Consider the following 16991-nt stretch of genomic DNA (forward strand, 5'->3'; position numbering starts at 1 on the left):
TTTGAACGCACACATGAAACCCCTGACATCTCAAGCTCCTATCCAATGATCCAGTAATAGTGATCCTTTCACATATCAAAACATACACACACACACACCATTCAGCCTCCATATACTACTTTTGGCACCATCTGAACCATTCGTTTTCTTGAAAAGAATAAAGAAACTGAGAATGATTTTCCATACTAAGTGCTTGTCCATAATACCGTTCAGCACTGGAGTAGCATATTATTTGGAAAAAGTAATGTTTCTCAGTGAAATCCATTTCCTACAAGAGTCCTCCTTGTGGCTGATGCATGGCCCAGCCACTTGTACACCTAATTTTTAGTATAGGATAATAGTTATGTTTCTTTTTCTACAAGTTACTTCCTTACATTCTGCCTTTGATTTCCAATAAAATCAGTTTTCTTTTATCTTAGTCAGTTTTAAAAGTATAAAAAGAATATATCAACATTACATTTAGAACACTTACATTACATTACAGAACATTTAGAAAACATATTTATAATTCTTCCTTCAGGTTCTTTTTGCTAAACGAATATGGTTGCATTTGAGAACCTGTATGGCCAATAGATTCCTTGCTGTACTGAAAATTTGGAGTAATTTTGGTCTAAAGATAAGATCAAGAACGCATTTTAATTCTTAGAAAGAGAGGCATGTTATTACATATTAATTATAGTGGACTGTATAAATTAATTTACACTGGCTCTTTCACTGAGTTGAAATATTCTATTTGGATCTTGAATTAGTTTTCCAGGCTGCCAAAGCAAAGTACCACAAAGTAGGTGGCTTAAAACAACAGAAATTTATTCTCTCACAGTCCTGGAGGCTAGAAGTCGAAAATCAAGATGTTGACAGGGTCATGCTCTCACTGAAGGCTCTAGCAAAGGAATCCTTTCTTGCTTCTAACTTCTACTGGTCACAGGTGCCTTTCTTGGTTTGTGGTAGCATAACTTCAGTTTCTGACTCCACCTTCACATGGTTGTCTTCCCTATGTGTCTGTCACCTCTATATTTTTTTTCTGTGTCTCTTTCTCCCTTTTTTATAAGGACACCAGTCATATAGGATTAGTGCACACCTTACCCGAGCAATATGACCCCATGTTAACTTAACTAATTACATTTACAAAGACTTTATTTCCAAATAAGCTCACCTTCTGGGGTTCTGCAGATAAGGACTTCAATGTATCTTTTTTTTGGGGGGGTGACAAAATTTAATAGTTACCTTTCACTTTGCTTTGATTATAAATCGTGGTGTTATTTGTAAAGAAAGAATATGGCTTGTTTCACAGTTTTGAGTTTGAACTTCATTAAAATGAAACTTTAAAAGTACTTCAATTGTCCAGTAAATTATTTTTATAGTGCCTGATTACTTGGTGTAATCTATGACCTGGATCTCCCCAGCTATAAAAAGAAAAAAAACAAAACCCAACTTGTTGCTGTCAAGTCCGTTCCAACCCCAGCTATTGTGGTGTCTTTCAATACATGGGCATGAACTACACTGACAAACTAACAGGATATGGAATTCAGAGGAACTGTAGTGATCTTCTTATTCTAAACAACTTATATTTCAAGGCAAGGGTTAGTGTACCACAAATAATCACCTTTTAATTCAGTTATCTGATTGATTTTTCCCCCCCTCAGGTCAAATTCACCAGTGCTGTGAAGCTGTCTGAAGGTGGGCCAGCAGGTGGAATGGAGAATGGAAGAGATGAAGAGGAGAATTTCTTCAAGCGTCTTGGTAAATGTTATACACGCAAAAAACGCCATCCATCTTTGATCTCACAGAACAAACATTTAATTAGGTAGAATGGTCTATTTTCTATTTCCACCAATTTTTCATTTATTTCTCTCTCATACGTTTGTATATTTAGGAAAACCTGGTGGTGCAGTGGTTAAGAGCTACAGCTGCTAACCAAAAAGTCTGCAGTTTGAACCCACCTGGTGCTCCTTGGAAACTCTATGGGGCAGTTCTACTCTGTCCTGTAGGGTCACTGTGAGTCAGAATCCACTAGACGGCAACAGGTTTTGGTTTTATAGCTTTCCAGGGGGCATTGGTGGTTCAGTGGTAGAATTCTCACGTTCTATGTGGGAACCCTGGATTCGATTCCCAGCCAACGCACCTCATGCACAGCCACCACCCGCCTGTCAGTAGAGGCTCGTGTGTTGCTATGATGCTGCACAGGTTTCAGCAGAGCTTTCAGACTAATGTAAACTAGAAAGAATGCACCAGTGGTCTACTTCCAAAACCCTATGAATCACAACGAAGGGAAACCCTATGGATCACAACATCTGATATACAACAGATCATGGGGATGGCGGAGGAGCAGACAGTGTTTCATTCTGCTGTGCATGGAGTTACCGTGAGTTGGGGGCTGACTTGATGGCAGCTAACAGCAACATAGCTTTTCTATATGTTACCAATTTAGTTCAACAGACATTTATTGAAGCCCTACTATGATCTGTGCTCACTGGTGGGCATTGGGTTTACAAAGAATAATAAGACACTATCCCTTCTTCTGCTATCTCCTCCTTTATTAAAATCTGAGAGCTGAGAGGAAGTTTTAGAGATCTTTTTTCCTACCCATTTAGAAATTCTCCTTACAACATCTCTGACAGGTGGCCAGCCATCCTCTGCTGAGATGGAGTTATTATTTTACAAAGGAACCTGTTCCAGAACTAGACAGCTTTAATTAGTAGAATGTCTTGCCTTACACTCTGAAAACATATACATCTGTAGATTTCATTCACTGGCCCTCCTAATTATGGCACACAAACATTGTGTTAGTTCCACCTGTCAGCTTTTTTGTGCTGCTCTCTTCTGCTGGCTAAACATCCTTGGTTCTTTAGTGTCTTTTATGTGGAAGGAAGAGTCTCAAGACCTATCCCAACCTTGATTCCTTCTACTATGTATTCTGGTTCAATGACGTGCTTTACAAAATGTTGAGCTTCAGATTAAATAGATTTGACTTGATCAGTATAGCAGGTAGTGTAACTGTTAACCTCCTTGAATGTAGCAAGTGTATTAACTAGATAATTGTGTTGTCTATTTTCACACCACATAGTTGGTTTGTATTGAATTTTGGATTCACTTTTGCTGGCTCTCTGTATGAATGAATATCATGGTATATTTTAATGTAGGCATAATAGATTTTTTTCATTATATAAATAAATAAAATTTATTCTTTCGTTAACTTTAGGGATCGTTCAGTCCCATGTCCAGGAAGGAAATTAAGAGGACAGAACCAAAAACCAAGTTGAGTTCTGAACCTTCCCTCGGAATCTTTTTTTCTTTAGTATGTGGTCTAAACTATAAAGATTCGTCTGCGTAGACAGACACACGTCCCTGTGTTTTCAACCAGCTTGTTGGTATTAGGACTGCACAGAACAACATAACGACTAGAACACTTCTAGTTGACTTTAATTAATTAACAACTTGTGGGTATATTTTTCAGCTAACTATACACTTAATTTACCAGTGATAAGTGAGCACTTTCTCATCTCATTTCAAAAATATATGACTTTAAAAATAAATATCTCACTGATATCTTTATAACCCTATCATAGGAGGAAAGTGGCTTAGTTCAACATACCGTATTCCTCAAGAAACCACGGTGGTTTCTATGGTGACTTCTATCTTTTTTAGGGGTCCCTAGCCATCTATTCAGGCTCTGGTGGTGCAGTGGTTAAGTGCTTGACTGCTAACTGAAAAGGTGGGTGGTTCGAACCCACCAGCCACTCCATGGGAGAAAGATGTGGGAGTCTGCTCCTGTAAAGATTACAGCCTCGGAAACCCTATGGGGGATTGCTCTGAGTCAGAATCGACTTGACCGCAACTGATTTTTGGTTTTGGTTAACCATCTATTTCACTATCTCTTATAGAATTTGGCCAGGGTTGTATATTCAGTTTATTAGTCTGTGGTTTTAATAATCTTAACAGTCAGGGCCTTTCCCATTGTGAGTCCTATTGCGTTGCTTCCATTCCTAATGTCTCAGAGATTTGTCTAGTGTTCAGACCACCAGTATTAGAGATTTTTGTTGTAACATTTTGAAAATGAAATGTGAGTTAAAGTGTATTCTCTGGGTATGTACTGTGTTAGCAGGATGTCATTTGGCTGGTCTTGGGATCACATCTCTAAGTTCTTTCTGTGCCCTGCAGTGTAATTTGATAGAAGTGAGGCTTAAACTCAAGGAGAGTAGGATCTCTCACACTTGATGAATTTTCCTTCTTAATGCAGCTTTTCTGTACTTTTGCATTGTTTTCGTTGGTGGAAAGAATGGAGCATAATTGAGTTGTGTACCCTCCTTTTTGGTTGTCGTTACCCTTCTTTCTTCAAGTCATAGCCACATCTCCCCCTGCACCCCCATTTTTAGCTCTTGTTCTTTTTCCAAACATGTTATCATTAGCATTTCTCATAAAACACAGTTCATTCTGGATTTTGTTTTTCTTAAGTCTCTTCCTGCTGGTTCCAATCATTGTTTCACATATTCTTTTTTTTTCTTTTTTCTCTTTTTTTATTTATTGTTTTTATTGTGCTTTAGGTGAAAGTTTACAGCTCAAGTTAATTTCTCATACAAAAATTTATACACATATCCTTGTGTGACACTGGTTGCAACCCCTATAATGTGATCATATATCCTTTATATATTAGTCAAAAATAAAAATGATCTGCTAAAGAATATCCCAATGGCCAGACTCTAGGATGAGTTTGTGTCAGCATTACCCAAAATGCACAGTCGCTTTCTATATGTCTAAAAGACAAAACTATCATACCTGGCTCTGATATTTAGAATATCTTATGTGCTTTTGAATGGTAAGAGAACATAGCTTGTATATCATTATTCTTTGCCCATGTTCTCTGGCTTCTTAAAAATTATAAAGCATTTTCTGTGTGATAATTTCTTTGGAATTGCTCTCAGAAGACAGGCATCCTCAGCTATTCTAATCTAAATGAACCCAAAAAACATCTGCTAATCCAAGTGTGTTGTATTTTGCAATAAATACCACTTTTGTGCAAGTGAGCATCTTTTTATCTTTGTGCCTGCTTTTTTTTTTTCTTGTTTTTAAACTTTGCAGTGTATTTCCATGATTCTTGTGCCTCCATGATTGATGTCATGTCCTTTTCTTTCACTTTGAGATTATTTGTAACTTAATTATACCTATTTTCTTCATTCATTCTTTTAAAGTTGTTAAAGAAAGCAAACATCGAACATACTCACAATTCAGATGTAGTGCCTGAACTTCACTGAGCTAAAGATAAAATGCAATAGACAATAGACTTTATTCAAAGTATATATTAAAAAAATCAATAAGTTAAAAATACATCTGGTCAGCATTTAATAAAATCAAAACCACATCCAGAGATCAGCTTTCTTTTTTGTTCTGTGTCTTCACACTCCCCCCCAAAAATTTTCATTTTAGAAATTATGTTATCTCTTTTAGAGGAAAGAAGTTTGCTTAATTAAAGCAATTTTTAACTAAGTAAAAAAATAATAATAATAATGAGTACCTTCTATATGCCTATCTCTGCCATAAACTGTATGAAAATACTGCTTAAAGAGACACTAAATTTTGAAACACTGCTTTTCTGATTTACCAGCCTATAAAAAATGCAACTGTGTTTGAATTATACTTCAATAAACCAAATGTAAAAAACTAAACAAACAGTAAATAAATGCAACTAAAATGTACTGAGGCTAAAAAGTTCATTCTCATGGTCAAAAAAGCTAGTTTATCATCAGGCATACTGGGAGAAAATCAATAGATATTGGTACCTATACCTATATATAGACATGTTCTTGTTGGTGCCATCGATTTGGTTCCAACTCATAGCGACCCTCTGTACAACAGTATGAAACACTGCCCGGTCCTGCGCCATCCACTGTTATGCTTGAGCCCATCGTCACAGCCGCTGTGTCAATTCATCTCCTTGAGGGTCTTCTTCTTTTTCACTGACCCTCTACTTTACCAAGCATGAAGTCCTTTTCCAGGGACTGATCCCTGCTGATAACATGTCCAAAGTATGTAAGATAAAGTTTCATCATCCTTGCCTCTCAGGAGCATTCTGACTGTACTTCCTCCAAGACAGATTTGTTCATTCCTCTGGCATTTCATGGTATATTCAATATTCGTCACCAACACCATAATTCAAAGATGTCAATTCTTCTTTAGTCTTCCTTATTTTTAGTCCAGCTTTCCCATGCACATGAGACAATTGAAAACACCATGGCTCGGGTCAGGCACACCTAAATCCTTAAAGTGAAATCTTTGCTTTCTAACCTTAAAGAGATCTTTTGCAGCAGATTTGCCCAGTGCGATGCGTCTTTTGGCTTCTTAACTGCTGTTTCCATGGGCGTTGATTGTGGATTCGAGTAAAATGAAATCCTTGACAACTTCCTTCTTTTCTCCATTTATCATGATGTTGCTTATTGGTCCAGATGTAAGGATTTTTGTTTTATTTATGTTGAGCTGTAATCCATACTGTAGTCTTTATCTTCATCAGCGTTTCAAGTCCTCTTCACTTTCAACAAGCAAGGTTGTATCATCTGCATAACGCAGGTTGTTAATCAGTCTTCCTCTAATCCTGATGCCATGTTCTGCTTCATACAGTCCAGCTTCTCAGATTATTTGCTCAGCATAAGATTGAATAAGTATGGTGAGAGGATACGAGCCTGACACACACCTTCCTGACTGTTAACCACACAGTATCCCCTTGTTCTGTTCGAACAACTGCCTCTTGGTCTATGTACAGATTCCTCATGAGCACAATTAATTGTTCTGGAATTCCCATTCTTCACAATGTTATCTATAATTTGTTGTGATTTAAATGCCTTTGCATAGTCAATGAAACACAGGTAAACATCTTTCTGGTATTCTCTGCTTTCAACCAGGATCCATCTGACCACAGTAATGATAGCCTTTGTTCCAAAATCCTCTTCTGTATCCGGCTTGAATTTCTGGCATTTCCCTGTCGATGTACTGCTTCAACTGCTTTTGAATGATCTTCAGCAAAATTTTACTTGTGTGTGATATTAATGATATTGTTTGATAATTTCCACATTCTGTTGGATCACTTTTCTTTGGAATAGGCATAAATATCAGTCTTTTCCAGTCAGTGGGCCAGGGAGCTGTCTTCCAAATTTCTTGGCATAGATGAGTGAGCACTTCCAGTGCTATATCCATTTGTTGAAACACCTCGATTGGTATATTGTCAATTCCTGGAGCCTTGCTTTTCACTATTGTCGTCAGTGCAGTTTGGACTTCTTCCTTTAGCACTGTCAGTTCTTGATCATATGCTATCTCCTAAAATGATTGAACACCAACCAATTCTTGGCTTGGATCCTAGCTGAAAGCAGAAGATACCAGAAAGATGTTTACCTGTGTTTTACTGACTATGCAAAGCCATCTGACTATGTGAATCATAACGAATTATGGATAACACTGTGAAGAATGGAAATTCCAGAACAATTAATTGTGCTCATGAGGAACCTTGTCTTCAGTGCAGTTTGGACTTCTTCCTTCAGTATAATCAGTTCTTGATCATATGCTACCTCCTAAAATGATTGAGCATCAACCAACTCTTTTTGGTACAGTGACTCTGTATATTCTTTCCATCTTCCATGCCTCCTACATCATTCAGTAATATGTTTAATGACTTCTTACAATAAGTTTTCCTAGCATAGTTTTTACCTTCAGCAAGATATAAAAATCTGACCTCCTTCAACATAAACATTTAGGTATTTTAGAGATACAGTGTGATATAATGGTAAGAGCACAGGCTTGTGGTCAGTAGGTCTAGGTTTGACTCTTGACTGTATAACTTTCTATTTGTATAAACTTATCCTGAGCTTCTTAACCTGCCCCTTCTTTGTCTGTCTGTTAATCTGTCCCTCACACACACATACAAATACATTCTCCTTTTTTCTCCAGCTTTAGAAGGGAGGAAATATCTATCTTACAGGGCTGTTCCAAAAAAGTTGAAGGAAATAAAATTATAAAGAATTTCATACAGTACTTGGCACATACTAAGTGCTCCAAAAATGGTAGCAAATATCATGTTGTTATTTATTAATGGTGTACAGATGCAATGGGAATTTTCCATTGTAAATGGCTTTTACTTCCAGTAGGATTGGTAAGTTCTGGGCTTATAGGACACTGCTGGTCTTCTTACCTGTAATAAATATGCATCATTCTGTGACACAAAGAATACAGATTCTTTCAGACAAAAATTGTTTTGATCACTCTTTATTTATTTATTTATTTTTAATACTCTTTAGCTGCCTTGTTTCTGAAGTTCTTTCAATCTAAATGGCATTTCCTTTAGTGAATAAATTTCTTTTGGAATTAGTCATCTTGTCAAATAATATTGAAAATATGGTGAGACCCTTATTCTTAATGCTTCCTTTACTAAAATAATGGCAACTCTTACAATAAATTTGTTATTTGCATTTCATCATTATATATTAAGTTTGAGTAAGTTTATTGATCATCCATCCTGTCTTATATATTACTCAAATTACAAATTTGAGGCAGTTATTGCCTAAGATATTTTAAATCTTAGTTATAGCAACAAATGAAAAACAAATGGATTCACTAAAAAGAAAATTCTTATTATTTTTGGGTCTATCTTAAACTCAAAGTTTAAGGGACTGCTAAAGTTACCATTTTTTTAATCTGTGCTTGAGAGATTTCCTTTTAACATGTGTAACTGTTAATGGGTTGCATGTAAATGATGAATAAAGTGACATGTTGATGCGAAAAATAGTAGGAAGTTATCTTTTCCCATAGCCTTGGTAACACCCAATGAGTAAACAGAGTAGAATTTGGGAAAGAAGCTGTTGGAAACAAGGCTGTCCTGGAAATGTTTATTCCTCATCTGTAGCATTTAGCTATGTCTTTTTTTTTTTTTTTTTTTTTTGCTATTTAGACTCTGTCTTTAGAATTAACTTTACTATCTAACTATGCCCCCATCCATCTTTTCAGTTTGTCATACTGCGGGTGCCTGTGTGTTGCTGTGATATTGGAAGCTGTGCCACCAGTATTCAAATACCAACAGGGTCACCCATGGTAGACAGGTTTCAGCTGAGCTTCCAGACTAAGACAGACTAGGAAGAAGGACCTGGCAGTCTACTTCTGAAAGAAATTAGCCAATGAAAACCTTATAAATAGCTGCAGAGCATTGTCTGACAGTGAGGGAAGATGAGCCTCTGAAGTTGGAAGGCAGTCAAAAAAGACTGGGGGAAGAGCTGCCTCCTCAAAGTAGAATCGGCCTTAATGATGTGGATGGATGGAGTCAAGCTTTTGGGACCTTCATTTGTTGTGGCATGACTACTCAAAATGTGAAGAAACAGCTGCAAATATCCATTAATAATCAGAACATGGAATGTATGAAGTATGCATCTACAAAAATTGGAAATCATCAAAAATGAAATGGACTGCATAAACATCAATATCCTAGGCATTAATGAGCTGAAATGGACTGATAGTGGCCATTTTGAATCAGACAGTTAGATGATCTACTATGCCAAGAATGATAAACTGAAGAGAAATGGCATTGCATTCATTGTCAAAAAGACCATTTCAAGATCTATCCCGAAGTACAATACTGTCAGTAATAGGATAATATCCATATGCCTATAAGGAAGACCAGTTGATATGACTATTTTTCAATTTATGCACCAACCACTAAGGCCAAAGATGAATTGAAGATTTTTACCAACTTCTGCAGTCTGAAATTAAACAAATATGCAATCAAGATGCATTGATAATTACTGGTGATTGGAATGTAAAAGTTGGAAACAAAGAAGAAGGAATGCTGCCAGAGATCACATGATAGACTTTTGCAAAACTGACTTCTGCATTGCAAATACCTTTTTTCATGAACATAAATGGGGACTGTGTACGTGGACCTCACCAGATCAAATTGACTACATATGGAAAGAAATGATCAAAAAACTCAGTTATCATCAGTCAGAACAAGGTCAGGGGCTGACTGCAAAACATACCATCAATTGCTCATATGCAACTTCAAGTTGAAGCTGAAGAACAAGTCCATGAAAGCCAAAGTAAGATCTTGAGTATATCCCACCTGTATTTAGAGTCCATCTCAAGAATAGATTTGATGCATTGAACACTAGTGACGGAAGACCAGATGAGTATGGAATGACATCAAGGATGTCATACATGAAGAAAGCAAGAGGTCATTAAAAAGACAGGAAAGAAAGAGAAGACTAAAATGGATGTCAGAAGAGACTCTGAAACTTGCTTTTGAACGTCAAGTAGCTAAAGTGAAAGGAAGAAATGATGAAGTAAAACTGAACAGAAGACTTCAAAGGTCGGCTTGAGAAGACAAAGTAAAATATTATAATGACATGTGCAAAGACATGGAGGTAGAAAACCAAAAGGGAAGAACATACTTGGCATTTCTCAAGCTGAAAGAACTGAAGAAAAAATTCAAGCCTCCAGTTGCAATATTAAAGGATTCGGTGGGAAAGATACTGAACAACACAGGATGCATCAAAAGAAGATGGAAGGAATACACAGAGACCAAAAGGAATTGCTCAACTTTCAATCATTTCAGGAGGTAGCATATGATCAAGAACTGATGGTACTGAAGAAAGAAGCCTAAGCTGTACTGAAGACAATGGTGAAAAACAAAGCTCCAGGAATTGATAAAATACCAACTGAGATGTTTCTACAAAGGTATGCAGCACTGCAGGTGCTCACTCATCTATGCCAAGAAACTTGGAAGAAAGCTACCTGGCCAATCAAGTGGAAGAGATCTATATTTATGCCTATTCCAAAAAAAAAGTGATCCAACAGAATGTGGAAATTATCAAACAAGATCATTACTCTAATGTACAAATAAAATTTTGCCAAAGATCATTCAAAAGCAGTTGCAACAGTACATAAACAAGAAACTGCCAGATGTTCAAGCTAGATTCAGATGAGGATGTGGAACAAGGGATATCATTGCTGATGTCAGATGGATCCTGGCTGAAATCAGAGAATACCAGAAAGATGTTTACCTGTGTTTTATTGACTATGCAAAGGCATTCAACTGTGTGGATCATAACAAATTATGGTTAACATTGTGAAGAATGGGAATTCCATAATACCTAATTGTGCTCATGAGGAACTTGTACATAGACCAAAAGGCACTTGTTTGGACAGAACAAGGGGATACTACATGGTTTAAAGTCAGGAAAGGTGTGCATCAGGTTGTATCCTTTCACCATACCTATTCAATCCGTATGCTGAGCAATCTGAAAATCTGGACTATATGAGGAAGAACCAGGCATCAGGATTGGACGAGACTCATTAACAACCTGCGGTATGCAGATGACAGCACCTTGCTTGCTGAAAGTGAGGGGACTTGAAACACTTACTGACGAAGATTAAAGACAACAGCCTTCAGTATGGATTACACCTCAACATAAAGAAAACAAAAATCCTCACACCTGGACCAATAAGCAACATCATGATAAACGGGAAAAAGATTGAAGTTGTCAAGGATTTCATTTTACCTGGATCCACAATCAACACCCATGGAAGCAGCAATCAAGAAATCAAAAGACATTGCTTTGGGCAAATCTGCTGCAAAAGACTTCTTTAAAGTATTGAAAAGCAAAAATGTCACCTTGAAGACTAAGGTGCACCTGGCCCAAGCCGTGATGTTTTCAATGGGCTCATATTAATGGAAAAGCTGGATGATGAATATGGAAGACCGAAGAATAGATGTCTTTAAGTTGTGGTGTTGGCGAAGAATATTGAATTTAGTGGTTAAGAGCTATGGCTGCTAACCAAAAGGTTGGCAGCTCCTTGGAGACTCTATGGGGCAGTTCTACTCTGTCCAATAGGGTTGCTATGAGTCGGAATCGACTCGATGGCAATGGGTTCAAGGTTTTTCGGGGTTATGGACTGCCAAAGAACGAACAAATCTGTCTTGGAAGAAGTAGAGCGAGAATGCTCCTTAAAGGCAAAGATGGCAAAACTTTGTTTCATGTACTTTGGACATGTCATCTGGAGGGATTAATCCCTGAATAAGGATATCATGCTTGGTGATGTAGAGGGTCAGCGAAAGAGAAGAAGACCCTTAACCAGATGGATTGACACAGCGGCTACAACAGTGGGCTCAAGCATAATAATCGTTTGCATGGCGCAGGACCAGGCAATGTTTTATTCTTTTGTACATAGGGTTGCTGTGAGTTGGAACCAACTAGACAATACCTAACAATAACAGCATCGAACGGTATTCAATATTAAAATATTATACAAGAAAAAATTTTAAATATGTTGTAATACATATACTATAAATTATGGAAATGTCATGAGATATTTAGGTCTTTAGAAATGTGCCTGGGGATAAAAAGACGAAGAACAATCCTTTGTATTATTCTTCCTCAGTGTGTGATTCTTAGACTTTCTGTGTCAAAATCAATTGGAGTATTTCTTAAAAAGGTACATTCCCCCCCCCCCCCCGCCCCAGACGTTTAGGGATAGGACCTGATAGTCTGCGTTTTAATAAGCTACTGACTGATTCTCGTTGGTAGGCAGTTAACTATAGAAAAATGATGGGGAGAGCCAGAGCAGTGCCTCCCAGACCTCTGGCCACAGAGTGGGGTCAGGCTGGCTGCATTAGGATAGCTGAGAGGCTTTACAAGCACAAATTCTTATACTCATCTCCAGAGATTCTGATCCCAAAGGTCTACATAGGATTAGGAACTTCTAGGTAACTTTGATGCACAGCCAGGCCTGGAAATCCTGGAATTAAATGACTGACCTCTGAAGTCCTTTAAAACCCCCAAAATCCAGTGATTCTTTGTAGTATAATTATGAGAAAAGGTTTTTGCTTTCGCCACAATGCCATCCTTGATGTCAATTTATTGTAACATCTAAAATTGCAGCGATTTCATTCTTCCATAAATACAAAAGTTAGTGTTTGATTACAAGAAGAACCATTTTAAATATACTAAGAGCTCTTACCAGTTATTAGAGAGAAGACCTGGTAGTCAGATGATCAGAGCCTGTATTTACATACTTATGTAAAGCCCTGCATTTTCATATGCCAGGAGCCACCAGGTTCCCAGCAGTCTGGGTATGTTCAAATCAAGCATTGGGGGCATGGAGGAAGTTTTTAGCCTTACACTACAAAAAACACATGGTTATAGCTCTAGAACTTTTTTTAATCTGTGATCACTACACACTCTCTCTTTCTTCCTCCACCATTGAACAACCCCTACAGGTTGCCATAGTTTTGATGACCATCTTTCTTCCAACCAAGATGGAGGAAAAAGCAAAAACGTGGTGAACCTTGGAGCAATCAGACAAGGCATGAAGCGGTTTCAATTTCTGTTAAACTGCTGTGAGCCGGGGACAATTCCTGATGCATCCATTCTGGCAGCCGCCTTGGATCTAGTAAGTTATTAGAGGAATTTGCCCGCCCTATTCCCCATTCCAGTTAATACTGTTAAAGGAAGTAAGCCTGAATCCCTAATCCTAACCCTAACCGAGTTTATATTTTTCTTTTTCTCAGCATTGGTGGCAAAAGGGTGAAAATAGGCATGAGGTGAAAGAAGAAAAGAAAGGGAAAAAAATCTTAATAAATATGCCCTGGGATATTTATGATAGTACAGTATATATGGAAACCTTGGTGGTGTAGTGGTTAAGAGCTATGGCTGCTAACCAAAAGGTTGGAAGTTCAAATCCACCAGGCACTCCTTGGAAACCCAGTGGGGCAGTTCTGCTCTGTCCTTTGGGGTCACTATGAGTGAGAATCGACACTACAGCAATGAAAAAATGAGTTTGGTTTTTTTAGATTTTTTTTTTTGCATAATGTGTATATTGTTAGAAGTTTGTGGAGTACTGCCTGGGTTAAAATCACACTGACATTTTCTAGCTGAACCTCTCTAAAAAGAAAGTAATGGTAATAATAATATAACCTGGTTATATTATTATTCAAGGCCTGGTGTGAGGATTGAATGGGCTGTTGGATGTAAACCCCTCATCACAGTGCCCAAGATATAGCAGCTGCTCAATAAAGTAGGCCATTCTTACGGCATTGTTATTAGTCTTATATCTGGCATGTATTAGTCCTTTAAATTCTCTGAGTCTTGGTTTCATTATCCATAAATCAGAGGAAAACTATTAAACAAGAATAAATTGAAATTAATTGTGCAGAAGAGCTTTGAATATTGTATTATACACATATGAGGGGTTCAAGAATATACAATGGATTTTGTTTAGAAAATGTGTTTGTCAGGTAAACTAGGCGCAGATGTGACTTTTGAACTCAGCCTCTCCATTTCCTTTATTATCATCTCGTTTATAAACTCTTCATACACTGTACAAACATTGGATACAAAATACCAAGAATACTCAAGGAATAAACATCTTTTACATTTTTAAAAAGAAAAACCAAAATAGATTTCTATTAGAACAAAAAATGTTAAGCCTGCCTCTAAATGCTTCCTTTTCCAGGTTTTACGAAACATGAATAAATGACCACTGGCCGCTCCTATTTTACCTTGGAAAGTCATTCAACCCTTATAATGTAGTTCATGAAATTCTTCTTGGCATGTGCACCTTTTGCTCTGAGGATATTTAGTGACCAGCAGGGAATATGGCTTCATGTAAGCCTGAAATACAATTACCACTTTTAATGACCCAAAATAATGACTTGTCATATAAGATTTTTTTTTACTCCATTTCCCATTGCTGGATATTGGCCTTTGAAAATACATTTTTAATTGAAAAATGTTAAATGTGTATTAATGTATTTTATACTTGATAGGTTAAATGGGATTAAGGAAGTAAAAATAGTGACAGAAGCTAACTTAACAATTGTCAAATGTATCATAGCAATTGTATATTGGTACTTTACGGGTAGTTTAAACTGAAGTGTTCCAAAGGTACTGTCATACCCATCTATATCGCAACCTGAAAGTTACAACTACTTTAAAAAAATCTTTAGACAAAGTGAGACATCTAATTTCTCAGGCAACTACCTGATGAGATTAAGGAAAAGCATAATAATAAATCAAGTTATTTCAATTTATAGTCAAAATGTATATCATAGTTGAAAAATTGAGAGAAAGATACAGGCATAATAGCATTTTGGGTAATAGCATTTGGACAATTAGCCAAATAAGCACCTGATGGCAGAGTTGATAGATTGTCCCTCACTCACTGGAACAGTCCAGGCCCCACCCTCTTTCAAGATTCCTGAGCTGAAATCTCTATGTAAAACTGTATCATATAATGTTAGGGACTCTAGACAGCAGCAGCTCTTTTCATTCATGCATTTTTCACATGAGAGGAAGCCCTGAGAGCTGAGGTGACTTTGTTCAAGGTTATATAAGCCAGTCAGTAATAAAATTGGGCTCAGAGAAGACTCTTCTATTCCATTCAGGACTCTTTTAGCAACACCATATGCTTTCACTGTAACGAGATTATTTTAGTATATCAGAACAAGTGTCTCTGGATACATTGAAAATATACTTAAATGTATATGGTCTCATGCAAGAAATGATATTGTGATTGCGAATGATTTTTAATGGTCCAGAAAAGCATTTGAATCTTTCTTTTTAAAAAAGTTCCTTATCATGTGAATACATAATGAATTCATAATAGGGAAATATGGAGATTTTCAACTTTGAAGATTCACACCACACATTCACCCTGTACACCAGTGATTCTTAACATTTTGGGGAACATAGATTCTTTTAGAATTGGATGCAAACTATAGAAATTCTCCTAAGAAAAATGCACTTCTAGGCAAAATTTTTTGCATATAATACCAGAAGCTTCATTACTTCCCCCCAAATCCATCTGTGAACCCCCAAATAATAATCTTGACCTTAATAGATGTGTTATTGCTGACACTCTTTCATCAAATAATTAAAATTATTTTAATATTACACATTGAAGATATAAAAACAGAAGGAAATCTATCATAGTTGCTTCCTACATGGTAAACTCTTAGGATTTATGTAAAAAATGTGGGCATGAGAGAAGCACAAGTCTTGTCACAAAGAGAGCAACATACTGGGGGATTTGCAAAATAATCCCAATAACATGATATGTGCACAACTTAACACTGGCTTCTGAATGGAGATTCTTATAAGAGGAATATTGATAAACTCTTTAATAATCAAATCTCTTGACTATTTGGATTTTTCTCTGTCTCATCAAATGAGTTAATACCCTGTCTAATACCCATCTGTTACAATGTGTAAAATACCCAAGGAGTTTCGCTACAGGAGTTTCCAGCTACAGGTACACTCTATTCTTGACTGGAGCATCTTTCCCAGTTTCCTGACTCTCACCATTAAGTTGGGCTGGACTCCATAGGAAATTTAAAAATTTCTTTTACTTCCCCAAAATAAGGCTATGACCACTGCATCCTCCTGGTTCCTTTCCTATTGAACCTACTCTGGCCTTACTGCCTCTTCTCAGTCTTATAAATCTCATGATAAGAAATAGAATGAAAGAGGTTTTGGTGCTTGTAATCAGTGTCTTTTGTACCTCATTGTAGATGTCCTCTGGTACAGTAACCTGCATTGGGCAGTAATGAACTGTTTGTAACTAGACTGGATTCAATGGGGGCAGGTGTAGATGGTGCTCAAGCAGTGGGTGCTTTGTAGGAGTTCCTTTCATACCTGAGAGTCTTTTTTTCTAGGTCAAGGCCAAGGAACGTGCAGAGTTCAGAAGTCAGAATTCCACATATCAGAATCAGCCAAGGTTTAAAAGAGCCCAGTGATCTCCATTATCAGGCAAAGGGAGAAAATTCAGGTAGACCTGGTTAGATGAATAAAAGACATAGGTAATGATGGTGGTGATGGTGATAAGGATGATGATGATGATGGCAGTGGGGTGGTGGCAGATGGTCGTAGAAGATGACAATAGTAACATTTTCATTACTCTTGATAGCTTATCAAGCACCTTCACATTCATTATCTTCTTTGTTGGTATGAGAGCAAAGGATCAAGCCG

The 16991-nt window shown here is 37.1% G+C and overlaps 1 protein-coding gene across 1 annotated transcript in view; it reads left to right on the forward strand.

Moving 5' to 3' along the window:
- The window catches only part of UNC80 (unc-80 homolog, NALCN channel complex subunit), a 222439-nt gene that overhangs the window by 76726 nt on the left and 128722 nt on the right, over positions 1 to 16991 (forward strand). Inside the window, exons 21-22 of the mRNA XM_049888066.1 lie at positions 1644 to 1740; positions 13244 to 13416. Of these exons, the coding sequence (XP_049744023.1) occupies positions 1644 to 1740; positions 13244 to 13416 (270 nt within the window). The remainder of the gene's footprint in view (positions 1 to 1643; positions 1741 to 13243; positions 13417 to 16991) is intronic.

The sequence above is a fragment of the Elephas maximus genome, chromosome 6, assembly GCF_024166365.1.
Source record: "Elephas maximus indicus isolate mEleMax1 chromosome 6, mEleMax1 primary haplotype, whole genome shotgun sequence".
Classification (NCBI taxonomy): Eukaryota; Metazoa; Chordata; class Mammalia; order Proboscidea; family Elephantidae; genus Elephas; species Elephas maximus.